Source organism: Neolamprologus multifasciatus, chromosome 12, assembly GCF_963576455.1.
Source record: "Neolamprologus multifasciatus chromosome 12, fNeoMul1.2, whole genome shotgun sequence".
Taxonomy (NCBI): Eukaryota; Metazoa; Chordata; class Actinopteri; order Cichliformes; family Cichlidae; genus Neolamprologus; species Neolamprologus multifasciatus.
In genome coordinates this window covers 1,980,063-2,004,138 of record NC_140450.1, presented here as the reverse complement: position 1 = coordinate 2,004,138, position 24,076 = coordinate 1,980,063, and the positions used below count along the sequence as shown (strand labels likewise).

General features: G+C 43.9%; 2 protein-coding genes across 2 annotated transcripts; both read right to left on the bottom strand.

The window, feature by feature from the left end:
* Positions 1–242: 242 nt before the first annotated feature.
* On the bottom strand, positions 243–6,258 carry dmrt2a (doublesex and mab-3 related transcription factor 2a). The gene is made up of 4 exons (XM_085180019.1): positions 6,057–6,258; positions 5,136–5,529; positions 3,940–4,042; positions 243–3,702 (listed from the first exon to the last, which is right to left on the bottom strand). The coding sequence occupies exons 2-4, from the start codon at positions 5,499–5,501 to the stop codon at positions 2,609–2,611; spliced, it is 1,563 nt and encodes a 520-aa protein (XP_085036145.1). The 5' UTR covers positions 5,502–5,529; positions 6,057–6,258; the 3' UTR covers positions 243–2,608.
* Positions 6,259–8,147: 1,889 nt separating this feature from the next.
* dmrt3a (doublesex and mab-3 related transcription factor 3a) lies at positions 8,148–18,013 on the bottom strand. The gene is made up of 2 exons (XM_085180027.1): positions 15,579–18,013; positions 8,148–14,432 (listed from the first exon to the last, which is right to left on the bottom strand). The coding sequence occupies exons 1-2, from the start codon at positions 15,976–15,978 to the stop codon at positions 13,423–13,425; spliced, it is 1,410 nt and encodes a 469-aa protein (XP_085036153.1). The 5' UTR covers positions 15,979–18,013; the 3' UTR covers positions 8,148–13,422.
* Between the last annotated feature and the right edge of the window lie 6,063 nt (positions 18,014–24,076).

Genomic DNA, 24,076 nt, shown 5'->3' with positions numbered 1-24,076 from the left:
ACCACACACACATATTTGTTTTCATATCTTAGTGAGGACATCTCATTGACATAATTTTTCCCTGCTGCTCAGCCGAAACACGATCACAACCTCACCGTAACCCTGACACTAAAACCACATTTTGAGTCTCAAATGCCTCAAACTCGTGGACACAAGCATTTTGTCCCCATAAGTGACTGTTGGTCCCCACAAGCAGAGATGGGCAGTGACGCGTTATGCGTTACTGTAATCTGATTACTTTTTTCAAGTAACTAGCAAAGTAAGGGATTACTATTGCAAAAACGGTAATTAGATTACCGTTACTTTCCCGTAGGAACGCTGCGTTACTGCGTTACTAAAACCGTGATTTTTTTGCGAGAATGTCTCATGACAGTGACGTAAGCGAGTGCGACGTTCGTGACAACAGCTGTGTGCAGATCAACAATGGATCATATATCGAGTGCAGAGAGAGTATGAGCGTGCAGCGTTTAAAGCGTGGAAGTACTGACCTTACTTTGAGTTTGATTCCATAAAAAGTGACAAAAACATTAGTGTCCGTTGTGCGTGGGAAGAAAACTTCTTTTTACAGCGAAAAAACCCCTAAACTTCCAAACAAGCACCGAGTAGCTACGACGTAATGGGAAACTCACAGAGAAACTCGCGGATTCTTCCACTGACCGCTGCACACCTGCACCAGGGTAACCCTCCGCCTACCCCACTCCTGCTTTACAGGTGAAAATAGAGCAACAGGACCGCTAGTCTTTGACTTTATTTATTTTCTGCTGTGTTTTACTTGCATCTATTTGAAAGACTGAGTGTAAACACACAAAATATTTTATTTTATGTGCTGGAATGTGCAGAAAATAGGTTTAAATGTTAAACTAATTTCCTTCAGTCAGAGAATGTTGCAGATAATTACATTTTTGCTTGATGCATAAAGTTAAAAGATTAAAACTAATAAAACAAGTTTTAAAAAGAGACTTTTCCATTTGATTACATTTTGTATGATGATTATGTAGAAAAAGTAGAATTGGGCTGAAAGATCTATCACTTTATCACCTATTCAGGTTGTAAATCGTGTTTTTAAAAAGTAACTAAGTAATTAATTACTTTTGAAAATAAGTAATCAGTAAAGTAACGGGATTACTTTTTTGGGGAAGTAATCAGTAATTAGTTACTGATTACTTTTTTCAAGTAACTTGACCAACACTGCCCACAAGTATAGTAACATGCCAGTTTTCTGTCCTCACAAAGATGTCTTAACATGCACACACACACACACAAAGTGCAACCACAGGCTACTTAAAGTGATGTAAGTCGTCATCGGTGACACAAAATGTCATCGTGTGGCCAAATCCAGTTACAGCAGCAACGAGGAAGCTGTTTAAGACGATCACACGCCCACAGTCTCTGCTTTACGTGAGACGTCTCAGCAGGCTTAAAGTAAAGTAAAGAAAAATGCTTCTTTTTATCAGGCGACTGGTTCAGCTGCAGATTCGCGCCGATGAAACGTCCGTGCCAGAAACAAGAGATTAGTGACTTTTTTTCAACCTCCTGTCTTGTTCATTATTGCACGGATCAGTGTTCTGCTGCTCATGTGAAACCCGTGTTTGGAGCTTCCTTTCAACACACTCACACACACACACACACACACTCACACACGCTGAGAGGCTGTAAGTGGAAAGGAATGAGTGGAGAAATGCATCATGAACGGCTGAGATGATGCTGCTCGCAGATTTATGAGCCGAGATCGTGTTTCAGCCCCTGAAGAGCATATTTAGTCTACGTCCACTCTGTCACATCCACACCTCGTTTATGTGGTGTACTTGTGAAATTTGTCTTTGTGCAAAACTCGAGTGATAAAAACATTCCTGGGATTTTCTTTTCCTTCGTTTTTCACTGAGGCTTTGCAGCAGTGATGGGATATTGTCCGCTACATTCATCTGAAACAGATTTTAGTTGTTGCAGAGTTACTGTAAAAACTTGCAAACGACAAAAGTGCAAAGGTCAAGGAAACAGGTTTTATCTACGTTATGGAAAAGTGCGGTTAAAATGTCTGCAGGACGTCTGTAAATCTGGTTCCTTTTATTAAAGACGCCTTGATTATAGTTGAGCAACAGCTCGTCTGGATTTATGCTTTTAATGGGCACGAAACAAACGACATGTTACAAAATGAAGTCTGAGTCCAAATATTAAATTATTAATAGTGCAACATGAAGAAAATGATTAAAAACATTAGGGTTGTGTGTGTTTTTCTTATAATCCATCAGAAGTTCTTGTGTTTCTGTGTCCGGCTGCAGGCGTCGATCGCTCGGTGCAGACTAACTCCTGACGCACTTCCAGGCGTCACAACTCGAGCACGAAATGACATCGGACACTTTTTATGGAAGTTCAGTCTTATAAAGTTTATTGACGTGAGGGAAACATCGACATCGTGTTTAAATACTCGACACAAATAAAGTTATTCAAACATGCGTGTGTGAAATATTCGACACTGTACAGAAACATCACACCGTCTGTTTTCTGATGCAGTGCTCGTGTTTACATTTGACCCAAAAACCACAACTGAAGCTGATCTCTGCTGAGACCAGCCTCGTGTTTGTAGTGCAACAAAGGACACCTCGTGCATTTAGTGGAATGCTCGACTTATGGCGGGCGTGGGCCGTTTCAGGATGGCCTCCACGGAGAAGGACAGGGACTCGCTGGGCGCCGTTTTGGTCCCTACAGGCTTGGACAGAAAGTCTTTGGCGTACCTGTCTGTGAGTTTTACCGCCTGAAAGTCTTTGGCGGCGCTCTCCCTGTACTTGCGCGCCGCCTCCTCTAACAGCTCCTTGCAGTATGGCGCTCTGAGCTCCGAGCCGCCGCTGGCTTTTTCACTCAGCGAGTGCTGGATGAGGGAGTGGAAGGAGTTGAGTTTCATGGAAGGCTTAGCGTTGTCCTTGCTCAGCTTGTTGAGGACTTGGCTGGAGTTCTGGGAATGCGGGCGGTTGGGGAAAGATTGTCCAAAGCTCCTCTTAGGAGGAGAGAAGGCCGAGCACTCCCTCTGCTCCCCCTGGGTGACGGCAGGTTTGGGGTCGGGCCTCTGAGGGTCTGATAAGTCCTGCAGAGCGGCGGCTCGGGATCCCTCCAGTTTAGCGGCGAGCAGCGTGGCCTCCTGCTCTGGCGGCTGACTCTCAGCGGGCATCGCTTTGGGCTCCCACACAGCACCGGGCTTCATGTTCTGCACCGCCGTGGCGTTGAACAGGCACTGCTGGTACAGAAGAGCGTCTCCCAGGTTGGCCGCGCCGCGGGGCCACATCACGAGGCCGCCTCGCGACGGCTGCAGCGGGTAATGGCGGTAGGTGGTCGCCACGCTGACGTTGGAGGAGATGAGCTCGACGTTCCCATGCGTCGAGGGGTACTGCACGCCCAGATCCAGGCAGTTAGGGGAGAGGAAGCCGCACAGCTCTTTGGGCTGCGGCTCGACCGGCGCCGTCGGCGAGTAGGCCGTCTTGTAGGCGTTGTACTCAGACGAGTGGTGGACCAAGCCGTTGGGGAAGAGCAGAGAGCCTGGAGCGCCCTGGTTGTTCTCCAGCAGCTCTCGTTCTTTGTACTCCCGCTCCAGCATGATGCTTTCCAGCTCCTTGTCTGCAAAAGCCCGTCTCTTCCTCATGCGGTCGCTCAGCGGCGGGGGAAGAGACGGGTTGGCTGCCAGGAATGGATCCGACTGCACCGGGCGATATCCTGTCATCGAAAAACAAACGTTCAACTTTTATGACATCGACACCCAACACAGATAATAATCTAATTACATTTATACTTAGTAAAGCTGCTAAATGAGTTAGCGTAGCACGTGCTGACGTTTTACTGCTTACAGCTGTTAGCACGTCCTGATCGCCCGTTTGGTGTTAAAGGAAAAAGAAATGTAAGCCCCGCTACGAGCGACGGAGAGGCAGGAGCTTCTTTTAGTCTGAGCCGTACCTTCCAGGATGCTTTTGGCGAGCATGGTGGACGGTCGGATGTGTCGCTGATATATCGTCCTCCTCTCTGCAGGAATCAGTTTCCCGGATACGCCTTTCTTATCCTGGGAAATTAGAGAAACAAAAGAGAAATACTTAAAAGACGCTGACAGAGTGTTCACCTTAATCCTTGTTAGAATAACTGATTTTTCACAGCTCAGGTCCACGTCGCGTATGTTTGGATAATAAAAACCAGCCTTAACAATAATCCAGCAGCGACACACGTCTGTCGTGTTATTACCTTAAAAAGGCCTCAAAACTGGACGGAGACGCAGGACTAACAAATCCAACATTTAACACATTTTTATTTTTGTGCAGTAACAGAAACGAGAGAAAGTGTTTGTTAAAGATATAAACCAGGAGATTTAACAGGAGCTCAGCTGATCACACAAACTGGGAAACATTCATCATCTTTAAAATGCAGTTTTGCTCTTTTACAGAAATATGTGCAGATTTTTCACACACACACGAAACAGCCGTGAGTTTGTGTTTTTATTCTAATTCTCTTCCTGAGCCTTTATTTGGGGGAAAACTAAATATTCCTCGTTTGCTGAATGAACCTAAAAACCTCCAACGGCTCCTCGGATGTGCCTTTATACTCGTGTTTGTTCAGTGAAGCTAACAAAGCGATATAACGTGCACGCTGAGCCTCGGCTTTACTCTGATCAGCTGCAAGCCCGAACACAGAGCCTTTAAAATAACACCGACGGCGCTTCTGAAGGCTTCAGGTTCTTAGAAAAACTTTGGAAGAATCAGCGATTTTCTTTTTCTTCCACTGTAGCAGAAAGGACGGTGTGCAGATGTGAAGAAGTTATCACAAACAACACGGAGAAGCGCTCAACTTCTCAACTTTCCCACAGACAAAAGCAGAAACAGCAACAAAAGCGTTTCTGTGCACGCTGGTCACGTGTGACACGACAGAAGCTGCGACCACAGAAGCAACGCCTGATTCACTAACGCTGAGGACGGGGTCAAAGGCCACAGGTCACTGTAGCGGCTCCAAGTAGAAGATAAATATGTTGAGCTGCTCCTGATCATCTGAACTTCCCGAGCTGCAGGGCAGCAGGGATCCAGGCTTCCAATCAAACAGCTGATCACACGCGTGAGTCCTTCCTGTGTGATTAGCGCACCTCCACCACACACCACCCTCAGTCTCACCTCTGTGGCCTGCTGCCTCCTCAGGGCCACCTGCGCCGCCATCACCCGCTGCCGCTCCACCACCAGCAGGCAGTTGGCGCACTGGCAGTCCCTCCAGCGGCAGAAGCGCTTGTGGCCCTTCAGGCAGGACACCACGCCGTGGTTGCGGCAGCGGGCGCACTTCGGCGTGCGGCTCAGTTTCCTCTGGTCACCCGCGCACATGGGGCCCGCCCTGTCGCGGCTCTTGGCGCCGGGGCAGTCGTCCTCTGAGGCGGCGTGGCCGAGCCGCGGAGAGGCGGGGCGCTCGGAGGAGTCGGCCAGCTCTTCGCTCTCCGTCTCCAGGCTCTCCACGTCGATCTCCAGCTCGCAGCCGGAGTTCTCTGACATGTCTGCTGGATTTAAAGCCAGTTTGTACCTGGAGACGAATATGACCTATTAGATCATGATCAGGTGAGAAAAACTGGCACTTAAAATATGTAAACATCATCAGTTTGTCAGACTTTACACACCAAACATTTCCTCATCTGGACAGTTTCATGAATTATCCCAAACTTTCATTTCTTATTTAAAAATAATAAAATAAAAATATTTTTAGTCTAATAAGTAGATTATCTACAAGAATAAAAAGATAATAAATCTGTTGTTCGTTTTTTTAAAATTTAAAACAGCTTTTAGTTTTTCTGAACATTTATTTTTATTTACAGCTGTGAAATATTTAACAGGACAGTTTGTAATCAGAGAAAGTGAGGCCTTAATAAAACCAGAACTAGTAAAACTCCAACAGTCTGGTCTCAGAGTTTAACGCGATGCAGTGACAGCAGTTTGTCACATAACCGGGATATCTGTGTGACACCGGCTCACACAGTTTAATTAAACCGGTTTAATTAATCTGCGTCTGAGCGACTGAGCCGAGAAACACTTAAAAAACGGAATTAGTTTTACCTCCAGGAGTCCAGCAGGGCAGGAAACGTCGTTAACACCGTGATGAACGCCTCACACACTCACACACACTCACACGGTCCAGACTCGAGCTTGTAATTAGCCGCTAATTGAGCGGATAAACGCAGAGCGCACCGGGGACGCGTCCAACTTTCCTCTGACTCGGACACAAGGAGCCACACCGCTATGAACCGAAGCAGGCTGCCCTCTGATTGGCTCTTTTACAAACACGCAGAGAGCCAATAGGAGCAGGAGCAGTTATGCAGGGGGCGGGCGGAGTCCTCTCAGCGGCCGCAAGCACCGAGCGCCCCGCGGTGACTTCAGGAGGTCACTTTCCAGGAACGACAGGCCGAAAGAGGGAAGATGTTAAAAAGAGAAAGTGGTCCAGGACACCAGCGCGACAGTTTATCTGTCTGCGTTTGATTTCAGCTTTATGTGAGAAACGGAGCGCTGCTCTAGGCCCGACTCAGCGTCCTCTGCGCGTCATCGAGCTTTTTAGTTTTCAGCTGAAAAAACAAACAAACAGAATTTTACAAAACTGTAACTTTGAGTCAGCAAATGAGGAAAACTGTCATTTACTGATGAGTAAGAATTTAAAAAGAGAAGAATGATTTTATAAAGATTGAACCTGGTGGATTCACTTCCTGGCGTCATTAATCTGTAGGCATTAGCTGCTGGGCCTCTGCCCACAGACGGGGGGGGGGGGGGGGGGGGGGGGGGGCGGGATGGGGGGGTGATACAGGTGTCCTGCAGGTTGTTACAGTCCGTGCAGCTGGCGCAGATAACCGGGGAAGATTACCGTGTTGTCACAACAATCACACCTGAGAGAAAAACCCACCGTGTCAGCGTGAAGAGGAGCCCACACAAAACAGCCGCTGGAGGCCCGAATGTGCCTCAGACCAGCAGACGCGTTATATGAATATCTGAATATTATATTAATAAATCTGATTGTTATAAAAGCAGTTATCGCTGCTTTTATTTTGGAAATCCATCCTCATAATTCTCCTTTAATGCTATAAACGGACTGAGATGAAGTCTGAGTGTCTGAGTGCTCTCTGTGGTCCTCAGTGTCTTTTTCACCCGTGACACTAATGACGGAATGTGGGCCTTACACGCGTGCATCTTTGACTGCTGATTGAGAGTCAGCCTCACAAAGACAAACACGTAACATTTATTCATTGTCAACCGACTTTCACGGGAACCGACTGTGGGACAGTGCACGCGCGCAGGCCTTCACAGTGAACGGCAGCGCGGACTGCTGCGAGTTAATGTCACGCATGTGCTGCATTGAGAAAGACCGTGGGACTCTGTCCTGCGGGATTTTTTCAAACTAAAAATGTCCACATATTTTTAATTTACTGTCACTGTGCGCATGCGTAACATTAAAAAGAGATTTTCTTAAATTACATTTTTATCTGTTTATAATTCTCATTAAGATAATATAATAATTCAATTATATGATTTTTCTCCGGTGCAAATTTAAATATAGTTACAGACTTTTATTAGCTCTTTATTTTTCAGATCTTTATTTCTTATTTTCAGGAGGACCCGGTCTCCGTTTCCCCTCCGGACGGTCCCGCTTTGTGCTTTTCTGCCACGCGGACTCACGGTGAGCCGGTGTTGTGCCAAAAAGTGATCGCCTGGCAAAAACTGATGTCCAGTGTTTCCGTGTATTTTTTATGTGTAATAGCTTTACGTATGTTGGTAAACAGACTTCGGTGAACAGCGTTTACAAAGTGTTTATATATAGAATTAAAAATTATCTGTTTTTTCAAGTATCTTTACAACTCTGTGTCATTGTACTGACATTATAACCACTCCGCTCCTTTATCCGCACCTAAAATATTTTTACTGAACTATCGTAATATTTGCTGATGTCCTCTTGGCCAACTTACTCTTAAAAATACATTTTTAGTGTTAATGAGATTTTTTTTTTAACTATATAAATAAAGGTTATATAAAAGTCGCTGCCAAAAACTGATTGCAGCTTCTACCTTGTTACACGAATGTTGTTTGTGGCTCAGTATGACTTTATGTCATACTGAGCCAAATGCTTCCCTTTATTGAGGGAAGCATTTGACATGTTTCACATATTATAGCCCAATAAGTTACTTATAGCAGTTTAAATACGAGCAATCAGTTTTTGGCAGACAATCCGTTTTTAGCACAACAAAAAGTGCCAAAAAGTGTCCGCAGGTGCAGCTTTATTTGCTTCTTCGTCTTAATTTACTGCGGAGGTTACGAGCAGCCCACCCGCGGCTGCTGCTTCCACACCGGGAATGCTTTGATCGTGAGAGTGGGCCGCAGGACCGGACAGGCGGGTCCGCGCAGAGCCGGACCCTCCAGGTGAAATGTGGACGTCACGGAGGTCTTTCAATGACTTTTCAGAGAGGGGTTATTTTTGAACTCCTTGAAGGAATTATATGGATCCGTGAAATAGTTGTAGGCTTTAAGGAGTTAATAAGAGATGTTTGGTGAATTTCCAAAACCAAGGAATTTCCAGGTTTTAGCTGAACTCCGCATAAGGATTTTCCAGGGACCTTTAATTTGATTTAAGAAACGTAGCTTGTTAAAGGGTCTTTGCAGGGAGTCCTGATTTTTTATTTATTATTTATTAATTCTGATATTTTTCTTGCGTGGAATTTGATCATTTCGTGGGTGTTCGCTTATCTGCTCTGAGGTGTATCAAACAATTAGGTGAGGACTCTGAATCACTGATTGGGTTTTAGGCACTGATGGAATTTCATAAAAATTCACGGGTCTGTTGAGTCTTGAGTGCTTTAAAAGAAGCTTTGAGAAGAAAATATAAGTTCATATTAATTTTAGGTGCTTTGCAAACCCCCCTCAACCTTTTCGGGGTGTTGTAAGACAGATTTGCTCCACTTAGTAATTTCAGAGGTTATTACAAGGAAACCCAGAGATCCTTGAACAAATTCCATGATCACCTCAGGAATCCTGAGATCTTCCATCAGTTTTCCTGGATCCTGGAGTGGTTTTGAAACATTACAGGTGTTTCTGGCCTGTGACTTTTTTAGAGTATTTCCTGAAACCAGGAAATCGTAGTTTTTGTTCCCTGAAGATTTTCTGTGAGATGTTCAGCGGGGTTCCCTCTCCAATGTCATACATGCAACAATATCCTCAGACAGTATCGCCTCAGTTTGGATGTTCCTGATGTTCCTGTAAAGAAAGCAGTCTGTGATAACCGAGAGTCATTAGTCATCTCATGACTTTTATTCATCTGAACCTTCGATTGGTGTCTCTTTATTGATTCCATAAACATTTTAGGAATAGTTTTCCACAGTTTGTTGTTGTTGTTTTGTGGGCGTGGCTCCCTGCCTTTGATTTTCCTGCACCAGCTATTTCCCCAAAAACAAACGAGTTCAGGTCCAACATGACATCATGAAAACAATTTTAAACAGCACAGGAAACAGTTTCCAGAACATTAAAGGCTTTTTTCAGCGTGCACAGATATGTGACAGTGTGTGTGTTTATAAAAATCATGTGTTAACTGCATTTGGGCGTTTTGTGGAAACATGCAGGAAGCAGCGATATTGGCTGATATGACCTTTGCGTGGATGCAGACACACAGTCCTCACATGCTGTCCAGTTTACTTTGGGCCTGATTGAAACAGCAGCATCTCGTTGGAAGCGTCCTGCTGTGCACGCCGTAAAGTGTAACAGGAGCTGTGTATAGACAGAACGAGCAGCGTGGGATCACTGGGGATCCTGCTATGTTAATTAGCCTCTGATGGACCGACAACACATGCAGCTGAATAGAAAACCAGGCGGGGCGACATTTGTCTCTGTCTGAAGGAGGCTGACACCTCGACCTCTCATGGCCAATGTGCAACAAACAGGAGGACGTGTCCTACAGCTGCCTGACAAGCCTCATCCACGCTCTTTACTTTCATCTGCATTTGCTGCACTCAGCCTGTAACCCGACTGCTGGTCATCATGTGATAATCAGGACATTTTATCTGTGAGAAAGAGAAGCAGCTTTAAAGTGAACTTATATTCCTTCAGTCTGAGTTTGCACTGAATAAAAGATGTTACTTACAAGCTCCCCCCTCCCCACACTTTCATTTGGAGAATAATATCATTGTGATGTTTGTGAATTACACTCATATCATATCCAGAAAACTTTCCTTTTATCCTAGTTTCACTTTTATGTAAAAATGTTGTATGTAAAAAATATTTATGTGGATAGAAATGTTTACCACACAAGCATGCGCTGCAGATTAACAGGAATGTGAAGTTTTTAAGATTCAAACCTGACATTCCTCTGTTGTCCACTGGGTGGCAGCCTTCAGCCGGAAACCCAACGATGTTCTGCTATTTTTACTCCACCAAAAAAAACAACAACAACAATTGATGTAAAAGTTCCTCTCATTGTTTGAAAGAGTCCAGATCATTTAACCTCTTTGCTATAATTAAACTATTGATTAATATTAGTCTGCATTTGATCAGAAGTCTTCTGCTTTGGATGTAAATTTGATTTCTTATCGTGGGGTTTAGATTACATTAGCTTCAAAGATATTTCATTTTTTACATTTTACAGCTGGTTACACTGTTTAGCTCAATTTTAGTCATTAATTATCAGCTGGTAATATTTAACCTTTCCTCATTATGTAGCAATTTACACACACACACACACACACACACAGCCTGTCAGATCAGGATGTTGTGACATGGAGAAAGGTCAGTTTTACCGGGAATATGATGACATACACGTGTGTTGGCTACACGATGGCTCCACATCCAAACACGCTGAATCATTTCATAATGTGAGCAGTTAATGCATTTCACTGAGTCTTTCAGCAGCTCACTGTAAAAGAGACTGAGCAGTATGACTTGGTTAAAGCCAAAACCGTAACATTACATATTTCTTGCTATTGGAAAGGTCAAAGGTCAGAGCAGTGACGAAATTGATTCCGGTTCAAAAGAGCCAGATTTCATGAAAATGAATGGATAGTGCAGGAAGAGTGGCTGTCTGAAAATTAGATGGATCATCTTTTTTGGGGGGTTTTTGTATTTATAATTCAGTTTCCACATTTCTTCCTTCCAGGAGTCCAAAAAAAAAAAAAAAAAAAAGAAGAAGAAGAAGAAAAAAGAAAGAAAGAAACTAAGTACAAAATTAGGTTGTTAAAAGTATTCCCACTTAAATATTAGGTATAAAATCCGTTAATGAGTCACATGTTACTATTTTAAAGTAGTTTTTTTTAAAGAAAATATTTGGTAAATTAATCAATTAATGGAATAAATGTTTATGGGCTGAAGATGCAGGGCTGAGGCCAGAGCTCCTATTTGTCAATATCATTGTGGTACAAATAATATCCAGTAAAAGCAATAATAATAATAATAATAATAATAATAATAATAATAATAATAAAGAACTGGCAGAAGAAAATAAAAGCCTGTTATTTTGCAGTTTGTCCACCAGAGGGCGCTCTGCAGCTTCCCTGTTGGCAGCACACCTGAGTCTGAATCCATATATTGCAAAGAATTAAAGAATTAATCAATAAAACAAAGATTATTTTTAATTGGCATCGTTATATGATGTCAGCAAAGCCTCATAAATATGTGACTGCACATGAATGTTAGGAAATCTGTTTGTTTCATGAGTCTGAAAGACAAAATAATAATATTGGTCAGTGAATCGGATTCTTAAACCACTCAATAAAAAAATGGTATCAGTCTTGAAAATATCCCCAAAAAATGTCCAAAATAACAGACAAACAGACAAACAGATTATTTTATTGATAATTTGGTTTCACGTGTCTTTCTACGTGTCTAAGATCACTCTGACGCTTCTCTCGTGTTTTGCATCCACATGTTAACACAGCTGTCAGGTGACTGTAGTGCAGTAGGAAATATCACTGCGCTGTCACAAAGCGCAGAAACAGTTGCCGAGCTGTCCATGAGCAAGGCAGGGGTTCAGCTTCCGGGCGCGTCCTTCCACTTTCCTGCCCACACTGTCGGGTATTCTGTGGCTTTTATTTCTCACATCACTCGTCTTCGTTACATTTACTGTTTTGAAAATCTTCATTATCCACGTCACGAGTCTCCGGCGCCTGTTTGTGGTTTATGTGCAAAGGACACCACTAGATGGCAGCACGTGACAGGTTTAGAGTGAGGGGCCGCGCGCTGAGCGAAGGAAACGTGGACGAGCGGATATTCATTTCTGTATTTCTGTGAGTAAAAACAATTTTCCCCCCACGCGCGTGGATAATTTTGATCCACAGATTATTCACAGCACTGTCGCTTCTCTGTTGTAACTATAAAGTCACGTGTGTTTATTTTAATCCGCTGCAGCTGCTTAATCCGGATGTTTCGTCTTACCTGGTTAGTTGGAATTTGTCACCTTTGGAGCGTCTGAACAAGCGGAAGTTTGTGATTGGTCTGCAGCTGCGCAGATCATCAACACGTCACAGGTTTAAATACACGAGCACTGAGGGAGACACGTGCTCTTATTATTGTGTTTGAGGTTTTTAAAGCACTGACAGCCTGACTGACGTCACTGTCTGATGACGATCAGTGTTTGTTTTTCACTTTTACAGAAACATCTTCGATATGACACCAAACATCTAAACAGTGGGTTTCACGAGTTTTTTAATCGTTTTAAATAACATGAATATCATATTTATAATCTCGTGTTTTGATGCATCGAAACAAACTGAGATTATTTATTATTTTCTTTAAAAAAAATTAAAGGAAAATCAGATTTTTTTTAAAGCTGATTTCAGATCTTTCTGTTCGGCTTTATGTGAAAACATTTCATACAAAAACAACATCACGTGTCTGTGAGGAGCGCGCTGACGGTGCCACGGGTGACAGAGATCAGGCCCACGGCACAATCATAAACATATTAAATGTTTCCACTCCTGATTAAATTAAGGTTTTATTATTACTGCTGCTCCATAAAACAACATCATTATCGGGAACGCTTCCATATTTTGCCTCTATTATTATCCTTTGGTGTCACGCGTGTTTTATGTGTGGATGTGAAGCCGGACTGTGGGCAGACATAGTCTCGTGTAATCGTGACTGAGTGTGTGGGGCCGACACGCAAGAAAACAGCCGTTATCCGTTTGGACTACTCACATTTATTTGGCATTACTCGACATGCAGCCGTGATCCGGACACGGCAGATTTCACAGTACTACACATGCTTACAGGAAACAGCTGAGACGCTTTCAGAATAATGAGTCTGTTACATTCACCCGCTTTGGTCGAGTCCAGTGTGGGAAGCGCGAGGCTGATGTTTGAGGTTCATCGGAGTGATTGCTCCCACGGCTCAGCTCAGACAGGACAGTCCACGCCGTCCACGCACACGTCCTGTCACGGTGACACATGTCCCTCAGCCTCCAGTTCAGCTGGAGGAGTTCAGGATGCGGGAGTCTGCGGAATCTGAGCGCTCCTCGTACTCCTCATCCGGGGAGTAGAGGCCCGGCTTGGGCCCCAGCGGGCACCCCTCCTCCTGGATGCCCACGCGCGGCTCCTCGGAGGGCCTGGAGGGGAGGAGGGTTGAGCCTCGGAACAGCCCGGGCCCGCCGGGGGCGCCAGGGGGGAACGGGGACACGTACTGCGCCGCGGAGCGCAGCTGGTACTGCTGCTGCAGGGCCACGGAGTTCCACAGAGTCACGTCGTTGTGCACGAAGGGGCCCGCGTGGCTGCGCGTCAGAGAGCTGCGCAGCATAAGCGGGTAGCGCGTGGGCTGCGGGAAGGACGGGTGCTGCAGGGGGACCCCCAGCGCGCCCGTGGACACCACCCCCGCGGCGGAGTCGGAGGTGAAGCGCAGCGAGTCCGGGACCCGGAAGGCGGAGCCCACGGACCACTTGGCGGAGGAGGACGCCGGGTGGTAGGAGCCCAGGCCGGGCTCGAACAGGTGTCCGTTGGAGGGCAGCACCAGCGCGTCCGCGTGCGCGTCCGCGTGCGGTGGCGCGTTGGCGTCAGGATTCCGACTAGACAGCAGCACCTCGATGGCCCCCACCAGGTCGCCCCCACAGCCCCGCAGGATGAGCTCCAGGACCGGAGGCTTGTGGGCGGGGAAGATCTTCTTGAGCACCTCGAGCGGGGGCCGGTTGGCCCGGAGGCTGAGGGGCAGCGTGATTGAGCCGCCGAGGCCCTCGATCAGCACGCCCTGCTCCGCGGGGCTGGCCGGATACTTCTGCGGACTCTCGGCTTTGGCCTCCTTCTCGGCGCTCCCGGCTTTAGGGAGGCCGTAGCGGCTCTCCTCTGGCAGGGAGGGGGTCCCCGGAGACTCGGGGGTGTAGCAGTTCGGTTTGGAGGCCTCCGGTGAGCTGACCGCGTCCTGCTCCTTCTCGCTGGAGCTCTCTCCGTTCTCTCCTGCTGAAACCTCGTCTGCGTCCTCCGTGGGCTCTGCGGGTCAGAGATTCACAACGTAAGCACAAAATCACGAAAGAGTGTCAGCATCCACACAAAACTTTCAGCACACCCTAAACCTGCGAGCTCACAGGCGGTTAGTGCGAACTCCTCACCCCGCCTCACAGTGCAAACACCTCCGCTCCTCACGAGGAAAAGCAACATGCCATTAATCGCGTGTCACGACTTGTCCGCTACACGCAGACGTGTGAGGATTTATCTGAGCCTCCTCACAGAAGCTGTTAACGCAGAGTGCTGAGTGCGCGCGCCGTGGGATCTTTGACCGCAGTTTGCAAACACATCGCCTGTTGCTCGGCAACATTTCATCCGGAGCTGACCTCCTGCGAGAAATATGGCGATTATATTCGATCGGGCCTGTCCGCCGCTGATTACTGTAATCTTTTACAGTCACGCAGGAAATGAAAGCGCGCGTGTCCGAATCTGTGCTTAAAGTGTCAGGAGCAATAAAGGTGATTCGGGCAGGTGGATGGAAAGTAATTATTCTTTAATGGTTCTCACAGAAATCATTTCCACGCAGGTCAGCGAGAACTAAGCACATTTTATTTTATATAAATTATTTAGTTTCTATATTTATATAGAAAATAAAAATTTCTGCGTGAAATAGAAGAATATTATTAAAAGTTCAGCATAAAAAAAAACGTCTGTAATAATTATATCTGCATCATTATTTAAACAAATGTTAAAAACTGAATTAATTCATATTGTTTTAAATGTGTTGTTAAAAATGTCAACACGACTTTGTTTTATTTCGCTTGTTTTTATTAAACGTTTCTTTCCTGAAACATCTTCATCTGTTTCCTGACTCTCAAAGTGAAACCTCGTATTCACGTGATTATTTCACAGAAATCGGAGTGATGTGTATCGATCACTTCAGCTAAATGTGTCATTATCAACGATCATTTCAGCTTTTATATTATTTCACATCCGTTTTTTTTTTTAACATGAAAACGGTTTAAAATAATAAAGTCACGATGTTTATACTGTGAGTTTCAGGCCTTTAAAAATATTCTTATTAAAAAAACATCCCATAATTTGGAGGTTTTTTTCTTCTTCATTCCAGACAAACAATAATTGTTTAGAGAGTCAAATATCTCCCCCCTGCTCTCCCCCCTGCTCTCCTACCTGAGCACAGCGGTGCTCCGGGCTGCCCCGGCTCCGTGCTGCTCCACCTCAGCTCCAGCTCCTCGGTCCTCGGCGGGGCTGGCTGATTCCCCTCGCCGGCCCCGGCTAAGCCGATGCTGGGCAGCACTCTGAGGGACTCCGGGATGAGGCTCTCCAGGCTCTCGTTCGCCTGCTGCCTCCGGAGCGCCACCTGCGCCGCCATGACGCGCTGCCGCTCGATGATGAGGATGCACTTCTCGCAGGTGCAGTCTTTGAACCGGCAGTAGCGCTTGTGACCCTTGAGCCAAGACAGCACGCCGTGGTTCCGGCAGCGCGCGCACTTGGGGGTCCTCTGGAGGGGGGCCCGAGGCTGTGACACCGGAGCCCCCATATAGAGGTACGGAGACCCATAACCGTTCATTGCGTCGGACTCAGCCTGTTTTCCAGCGTGGACGCGGGTGCGAGAGTCGCCGTCGGCCGCAGCAGCAGTCAGAGAGGTGGAGGTGGATGGAGCTGCTGTGCTGCACGCATGACAGGAGGAGGATGAGAGGTGTGGGCTTGTAGTGGAGGATCCACCTTTCCTCAGCTGACAGCACTGATACGCATCAGCCTGACACGCTATTATGGAGACGAGCAGTAACCAAACGCGTCAAAGCGCCTGCGAGGATCAGATAACAGCAACGACCTCCCGAAGCACCGGACACGCTGCTGGAGGCAAACACGTGACCCTGGACCCGAAATGAAACCCCGTGTTACAGATTTATCAATGAAGTACAACATGACTGCAATATTACTACAAGATTATTCCAGTATTAGTGCAAAATTACTACAGCATTAGTGCGATATTACTGCAACTTTACTGCAATATTAGTGCAACTTTACTGCAATATTAGTGCAATATTACTGCAATATTAGTGCAACTTTACTGCAATATTACTGCAATATTAGTTCAACTTTACTGCAACTTTACTGCAATATTAGTGTAACTTTACTGCAACATTACTGCAATATTAGTGCAACTTTACTGCAATATTAGTGCAATATTACTGCAATATTAGTGCAATATTACTGCAATATTAGTGTAACTTTACTGCAATATTAGTGCAACTTTACTGCAATATTACTGCAATATTAGTGCAATATTACTGCAACATTACTGCAATATTAGTGCAACTTTATTGCAATATTAGTGCAACTTTACTGCAACATTACTGCAATATTAGTTCAACTTTACTGCAACTTTACTGCAATATTAGTGCAACATTAGTGCAACTTTACTGCAATATTACTACAAGATTAATCCAATATTAGTGCAAAATTACTACAGCATTAGTGGGATATTACTGCAACATTACTGCAATATTAGTGCAACTTTACTGCAATATTAGTGCAACATTAGTGCAACTTTACTGCAATATTAGTGCAATATTACTGCAATATTAGTGTAACTTTACTGCAATATTAGTGCAACTTTACTGCAATATTAGTGCAATATTAGTGCAACTTTACTGCAATATTAGTGCAATATTACTGCAATATTAGTGCAATATTAGCGTGATATTAGTGCAATATTAGTGCAATATTACTACAAGATTAATCCAATATTAGTGCAAAATTACTACAGCATTAGTGGGATATTACTGCAACTTTACTGGAATATTAGTGCAACTTTACTGCAATATTAGTGCAATATTACTGCAATATTAGTGCAACTTTACTGCAATATTACTGCAATATTAGTTCAACTTTACTGCAACTTTACTGCAATATTAGTGTAACTTTACTGCAACATTACTGCAATATTAGTGCAACTTTACTGCAATATTAGTGCAATATTACTGCAATATTAGTGTAACTTTACTGCAATATTAGTGCAACTTTACTGCAATATTAGTGCAATATTAGTGCAACTTTACTGCAATATTAGTGCAATATTACTGCAATTTTAGTGCAATATTAGCGTGATATTAGTGCAATATTAACGTGATATTAGTGCAATATTACTACAAGATTATTCCACTATTAGTGCAAAATTATTACAGCATTAGTGCGATATTAGTGTGATTTTAGTGCAATATTACTGCAATATTAGTGTTATATTACTGAAACGTTACTGCAATATTACTGTGATAATACTGCAATTAGTGCAAGTAGCTCAGAGACAAATCACTCTGCAGGACAGACTCGCATGAAGATTTAAGAGCCTCATGTTCTTTCCAGGCACTCGATTTGGTTTGAGCCCTTTTTAGCAACATTAGCGTCGTACGCCACACACGCGCACACGCACGCACACACACACGCACATATCGAGAGAGGGTGTGTGTGTGTAAAAAGAAGCGTGAAATCACAAAACGACTAAATCTGACATCTCCTGTGTGCAGGTTTTAAAAGGACTCGCTCCCTGAAACAAACCAGCGAAACCTTTAAATCTTAAATCAGCTGTTTCATATCCAAACGAGTCACCCATGAAACCTTTAGGTTGTAAAAAGGTTGGTATTTAAAGACTGTTCATAATTCGATTACAGGCCCGGACATCTCTCCGCGCTCCTCCGTGTCCTGCAGGCCTTTAAGTCTTAATTCTAGGGGCGAGAAATAATAATGGCGCTTCTCGCACCTTTTACACAATCGTACATAACTTAGCTGATTAGGCCTCTGCATGTATAAAAGCCCTTTGGGAACTATGTCGAGGACGCTGATATGTCCCTTCTGCCGGACTAATAGAGGGCATTGAAACATAACACCGGACAAAGCCGGGCCCATTTCTGACCGTAAAAAAGGTTTATTCAAGCAAATAATGGGATCCGAGGCTCGCGGCTTACAGGGAATAAGAGCACGGTAAACTTCCCCGCGTGAAGCCCGTCTCCAGGGCTATTAAGCTTTTAATTGGAAAATAGCAGAGGAAATTTCAAGGTGACTAGAGTGGCTTTGCAGTTTGTGCCGGCCGAGTAGATTTGTGGGAGTGGGAGGCTGCGGGTGAACGCATAATAAATTTATTCGTGTTGTTCACGATAAAGATTAAAACACGTTCGGGATGAAAGTTTATACTGCAGCGTCTCTGTTAGAGCTCTGCAGGATGCTGGAGGGACTCCTGCGTTTCCACGTCACGCACAAGGTGTCCTTTAGCGCCCTGACGCGCTGGTCGCGGCCAAATTAGCCACCGTGAGGTGAGGAGCTGCTCTGGAGGGGCATCGCCTGCAGTGTTATCTGCTTCAGTTCAAGCGTGAGTTGGGTTTAAACACCTGCTCGCTGTCTGTGACCGCGCTCGCTGACAGCCCAACACGCGTGGGTGACGGATTAAAATAAGGTTACTCGAATTTACTCGCTAAGATGTTTCACGTTACAAATGTAATCCAAGTTAAACTTGTGACAGTCCGCTCAGTCAGTATGTATTATAGCCCAAATTTATATGTAGCCGTGTCAACGTAATATTAACTCAACGAAAGCGCCCACGCACATGTAAAATGTTAATAATCTCAGATTTGAGACCTTTGATATTAAAACACTGCCGCACACAGTCTCTCCATCACAGCCCGCTGAGTTTCTGAGCTGCTCCAACCCAGAAGTAACTAAAAGTAAATAAATACTGAAGTTCTGTGTGTGGTGCTGTATGGCCTCAGTGCATCAGCATATTTATATCCAATATTTTCACATATGTGGGTGAATTTGAAAAACGTGCTTTGTTCTGCCTTCTATAGGAAATGATTTCAAATGAGCTCAAAGTCACACATTCTTTTACACATGCAAAATTATAATGTGCCTAAAGCAACGTGCCATTTATTAGAAGAATAAGATCCCGACAACAGACACAGGAGAATTTAAAAGACTAAAAATTAAATTATTTTGGCAGCTCCACACATAAGAGTTTAACACTGTTTTGTTACTTTTGAATCATCCGTCAGCAAAGCAGGAAAAGAAGTATTTATACTCTGATACTGTAGGATTACATTTACCTGAAAAAATGTAAAAATATAATCAAAGTAAAAATAAGGATTCTCTCTTTAAGGTGTCAGCTGAGGATGATTGATGTGTCTTTATATTTTCCTTATATTTATTTATTAGTGATATTTGGATAAAAGTGCATCTTTTCGCGACTCCACCTTGACTTGGTCTCATTATAGATTCTGTTATTATGAGAGATCGTAGTCGGGCTCATTGGTTCGTCACACAGAGCTCTGTGAACTTAAACCACGTGACCTCCATCCTGCAAATCTGGACTCAGATTAATGTGTCGAAGCCTTTTTTCCGTTTTTGCTTCATAAACGGAGTTCCAGTATTTATTTTAGGCAGTTTTGTTCACGACACAAAACCTTCCCACGGTGCTTTCTTTGCACTTGAGTCTCTCCTCATGTTGGAGCTCCTGTTTGCACTGGCTGAGGGGACTCCTCCGGCGGGGCCCCTCCGGAGCAGGAGGAGGAGCTGACCTCTGCTGAGTGAGGTTTTTATGAGGTGCTGATTGGGGGTGTCGCTGCCACTCACAAGTCCTGTCACAGAAACGCTGATTTAACTTTCCCTGGGGAGGCGGGACACCGAGCTCCTACAGAGGAATTAGCTGGACATCTGACGTCTTTAGAAAGCTGACCGAGGACATCAGTCAGACGTCAGCCTTCATCCAGGCCAAAAGGGAAAGGCTGTGTTTTTAAGACCGATGCAAGAAAATCTATAAGCGGGCAGTAAAAACAAAATACTGAATAAATTAAACAGAAATATCAGCAAAGCGTGAGTGTGTCATTAATATTATCTCAGAGTTATAGATTATATTAACATCTCAAACTGAGCTTTTCTCTTATTATCTCACATTTGTAAAATAAATAAATAAACGTTATTATCATCATTAAGGAGGGCAGGTCGTTTTTATTTGACTTGCATGTAAAGCTATAAAATGTTTGAAGATGGCTAAAATTTTATGGCGTTCTTTACGCGGCTGCTCAACCCCGTCGGCGCCGGACAGGGAAGTAAATTTGATGATGAGAACTACAAAAAAGGAAAGATGCAATAATAATAGTAAAAAACAGGACGAATACAAAGTGGTTTAAATCTGAAGTTGTCATACAAAATGTGATTCATTATTCGAACGAATGAAAACTATTTTCATATAATTTCAGGAGTTAAATAATCATTTAGATTTTTCTGTGCAAAACTATTAACGTGTCGTTATTCTAGAAAGATTATTGTATGAGCTCATTATGTCATACACAGAGTGCTGATGCAGGCCTGCTCGTCTGACACTGAGATTCAAATAAAACTGTTTTGGGTGCAGAGGGAGGCCAACAAAATAACACTTTGAGAGCTTCTTGGTATTTTACTGCATGTCTTGCAAGGCTGCAATCTCTTTTTGAGATATAGATAAGTATAAAAAGGGCATTTTTAACGATGAACTAATCTCTTCATACCAGCATTAGGCCATGACTGAGGCCTCTGGTCGCTCTCTGTCCTCCCAAAGGCTGCTCCGTGTCTCAGATCAGGGAGGTGAACCTGGAAGTTCGTCTTCACAGTTTGGCCTTTTATTGATGCTCGGCTTTCAGGACAGACATTTATGAACAAAGCTCGTTCCGTCCTTCAGACAGTCGTGCTCTCAGTAAACCAGCTGAATTCAGTGGCTGCTGATACGTACAGAATACTTGAAGTACCCGTTTAATTTTACTGCATTTTTTAAGGTATGCAGAGTGGAGGCAACAAAACTCAGCCTTTATATAAAATAGACTTTTAGTGTAATTAAAGTAAAAAATAAAAGAGAAGAAATCTAAAAATATGACGAGTCAGAAGGAACAAACATCAGGCCAGAGGAACATCGGAGAGCTGACGATGAAAAAGCCGGGACTATTTATACACCGGGGCTGATGTGTGAGGACAAACAGGAAGAGAACAAGACAGGTGAGAGTGAACAACACAGGTGAGAAGAATGAAGGAAATTAAACCAACACAAGAGAATAAACATTCAAAGTGAAACAACCAATCAGCAGTCAGCAAGGAGAGCAGACAGGAAACCAGGGCGAGATCTAAAACTAGTACTATGTAAAAATCAAGATTAAACTCAGGACTGCAAAGCTGTGAAGCAACAGACTCAAAAATCAAACCTTCAAACACTAAAACAGCCAAAAAGAAACGAAAACATGAGAGTTTTAGTCAAACGTGCTCACACATGAGGCAGTGGGTCAAAGGTCAAAGAGCTGAAATGAGAACAAGAGTTCACCTGATCATCACGGCTCCATGTCTGCTTTTACTTTGAAAGAACAATCTGATCACATGCATCAGCCTGTTGTATCGATTACACGAGTACCAAAAACACACCGACCCATCCACTCTTCCACGGACGCTCATGAGGGGTTCATACGTCCTTTTCCCTCAGATTTCCATGGTAACCGCTGGTAGTAGCCACGTCCTTTTCTCAGCCTTTATTCCGTCATGTCAGCATCACTCTTCATCTTCTTGTCAGAGTGGAAAGAACCTCTGTAACATTTGTTGATATGCATCATTATTTTGATCCTGTGTAATTATGATGCTGGATAAGAGAGATTCACCTTTCTTCTGTCTCATGTGGAGGCGAAGGATTCGAACTCTGAGCTAAACGTCTTCATTGTTTTCAAAAAAAGTTGCTTATTATTTATATTTTTTAATGTGATACATTTTAACAAATCTGCTGTTTGTTGGTCTCATCACAGACTCTGTTCTGCTGCGCCTAACTTTTCTTTTTTTAATCATCGCCCAATGAGAGACTAGCAAACACCATCAGCTGTTTCTAACCACTGAATATCACTCAGTGTGTGTTTTTATCACTCATGTATTAACCTCGTTCAGTTTTCACGTTTCATACTTCAAAAAGATTCAGTTCACTCGTTCAGAAGTTTCTCTGCAAACCCTTCATTTGACCCAAACAGCCACGTCAGTGCTGTCAGCATGAGACCAACTGTAAAATACTCTGACCTCCTATTTTTAGACATTTCAGTGAAATTATGTTGCAGTTTTTTCAGTTACCACCAAAAATGTCCTTTGTGACATCACAGTGGACCAGGACCGCTACATTTCTGCTCAGTTAATCCTCGAGTCCAAGTTCGTGGCCGTAAACAGAGCTGAGTTTGATATGTTAAAGGTGAGACGCTCTCTGGTGTTAAGATGCTAAATATAGACTCACCGTGTCAAAGGGCACCTGTTGTGCTTTTTCTGTAACATTAAATATACACTATGGTGTTATTATGGAGGACAATCATATTAAACAAACAAAAAAATGTAAATAAATATATAGAAGAACTCGCTGTGAGACTTTTTTTCCTACTTCTGGATTTGTATGATGTCACTGAGAAAGCCTGAGTCGTCCACGTGCTGTGGCGACCCGAGAGTAACCGAGCGGCCACGTTTCTCATTTGTTGTGAATAAAAAATAACTAGAAACACATTTTTAGTTTCAGTAGTATAAGATGTATGAGGCTTATTTTGAATTGCGAATCATGCAAAGCTGCTCTAGTAGAGTCAGGAATAAAAACATGGAAGTGGGAATGAGCAGAATGGGAGAACTGGTTTCCTTTAATGTAGAATATTTCATCTACACAGTAAAATATCATCTCAATAAAATAACCTTTGAACTCTCTCCTTTCCAACAGTGGTGCCAACGTCCTGGCCGTTCCCGGCGCTTTGAAATTTCCTCCTCCGTCTCTGAACCTGCAGCATCCCCTTCCACACCGTCTCACCGAGCTCCCATCACTCCCCGAGCAGGTGTCACGGCGGGATCCGAGCAGATTTTATCTATTACGGGAGGGCGTGATTCATGGAGGCGGAGGCAGCTCAAGGAAAACCGACCCTGTGACACTTTCTCCCCTGCCTGTACACGAGGCAGCAGCTACAGAAGGACAAGGCAGCGGCGGCCTGACAACTGTGATAAAATGGCCTTCCTTAACTAAACTCATAAAGCACGGGGCGATAAAACTCAATCTTCTGTAAAATCCAATTAAGTCATTATCTGACTGATTGTATCTTTAATTGAAAACAGAAGTGACAGTAAATTTCTGTGATATATCAGGATCAATCGATACTGCTGTACAATCTGGTCTCCAGAGGTGATTTATAATGTCAGAGCCTTATAGGTAACTCCACATTCTTCTCTCTAAAACCACTGGTGGATGAAATTAAGAGTAAGTGCATTTCATAAAAAAACAAGATGGTCACGTTATTGATTACAACAGATGGGGCACAATCCAATGAATGTTCCCACAGTGCAGCACAAAGAAAATACAAGTAATTTTCTTTGTCTGTTTTATATCGTTGTTCCCGGCGCACGGCCGCGTTCGCACTCCATCACGTCCCAGCGTTTTTATTCCCAGAAAACCTGTAGCGACATAAACTCCAAAGCTCCAAATTACTTTTGTTGCTGTCTTATTCAAACGCAAACACAAATAGAGGCATTGGAAGCGAGCCGTTTGAAATGAGTCTCGATAAAACACAGAGCGTGCGGAGCGGGGAGAGCTCCGCGCCGCGAGTTGCTTTTTCATTTACAGTTAAACTCAAAATGCAGCTTTAGGCCTTCAGTGT

Bases quoted from the DNA above. Each gene is read 5' to 3' on its own strand.
- dmrt2a (XM_085180019.1), bottom strand. From the start codon at position 5,501: ATGTCAGAGAACTCCGGCTGCGAGCTGGAGATCGACGTGGAGAGCCTG. The intron at 4,043-5,135 runs GTGAGACTGAGG...CTAATTTCCCAG, and splicing joins GGAGGCAGCAGGCCACAGAG to GATAAGAAAGGCGTATCCGG. The intron at 3,703-3,939 runs GTACGGCTCAGA...TTTCGATGACAG, and splicing joins CGCCAAAAGCATCCTGGAAG to GATATCGCCCGGTGCAGTCG.
- dmrt3a (XM_085180027.1), bottom strand. From the start codon at position 15,978: ATGAACGGTTATGGGTCTCCGTACCTCTATATGGGGGCTCCGGTGTCA. The intron at 14,433-15,578 runs GTAGGAGAGCAG...TCTGACCCGCAG, and splicing joins CGGAGCACCGCTGTGCTCAG to AGCCCACGGAGGACGCAGAC.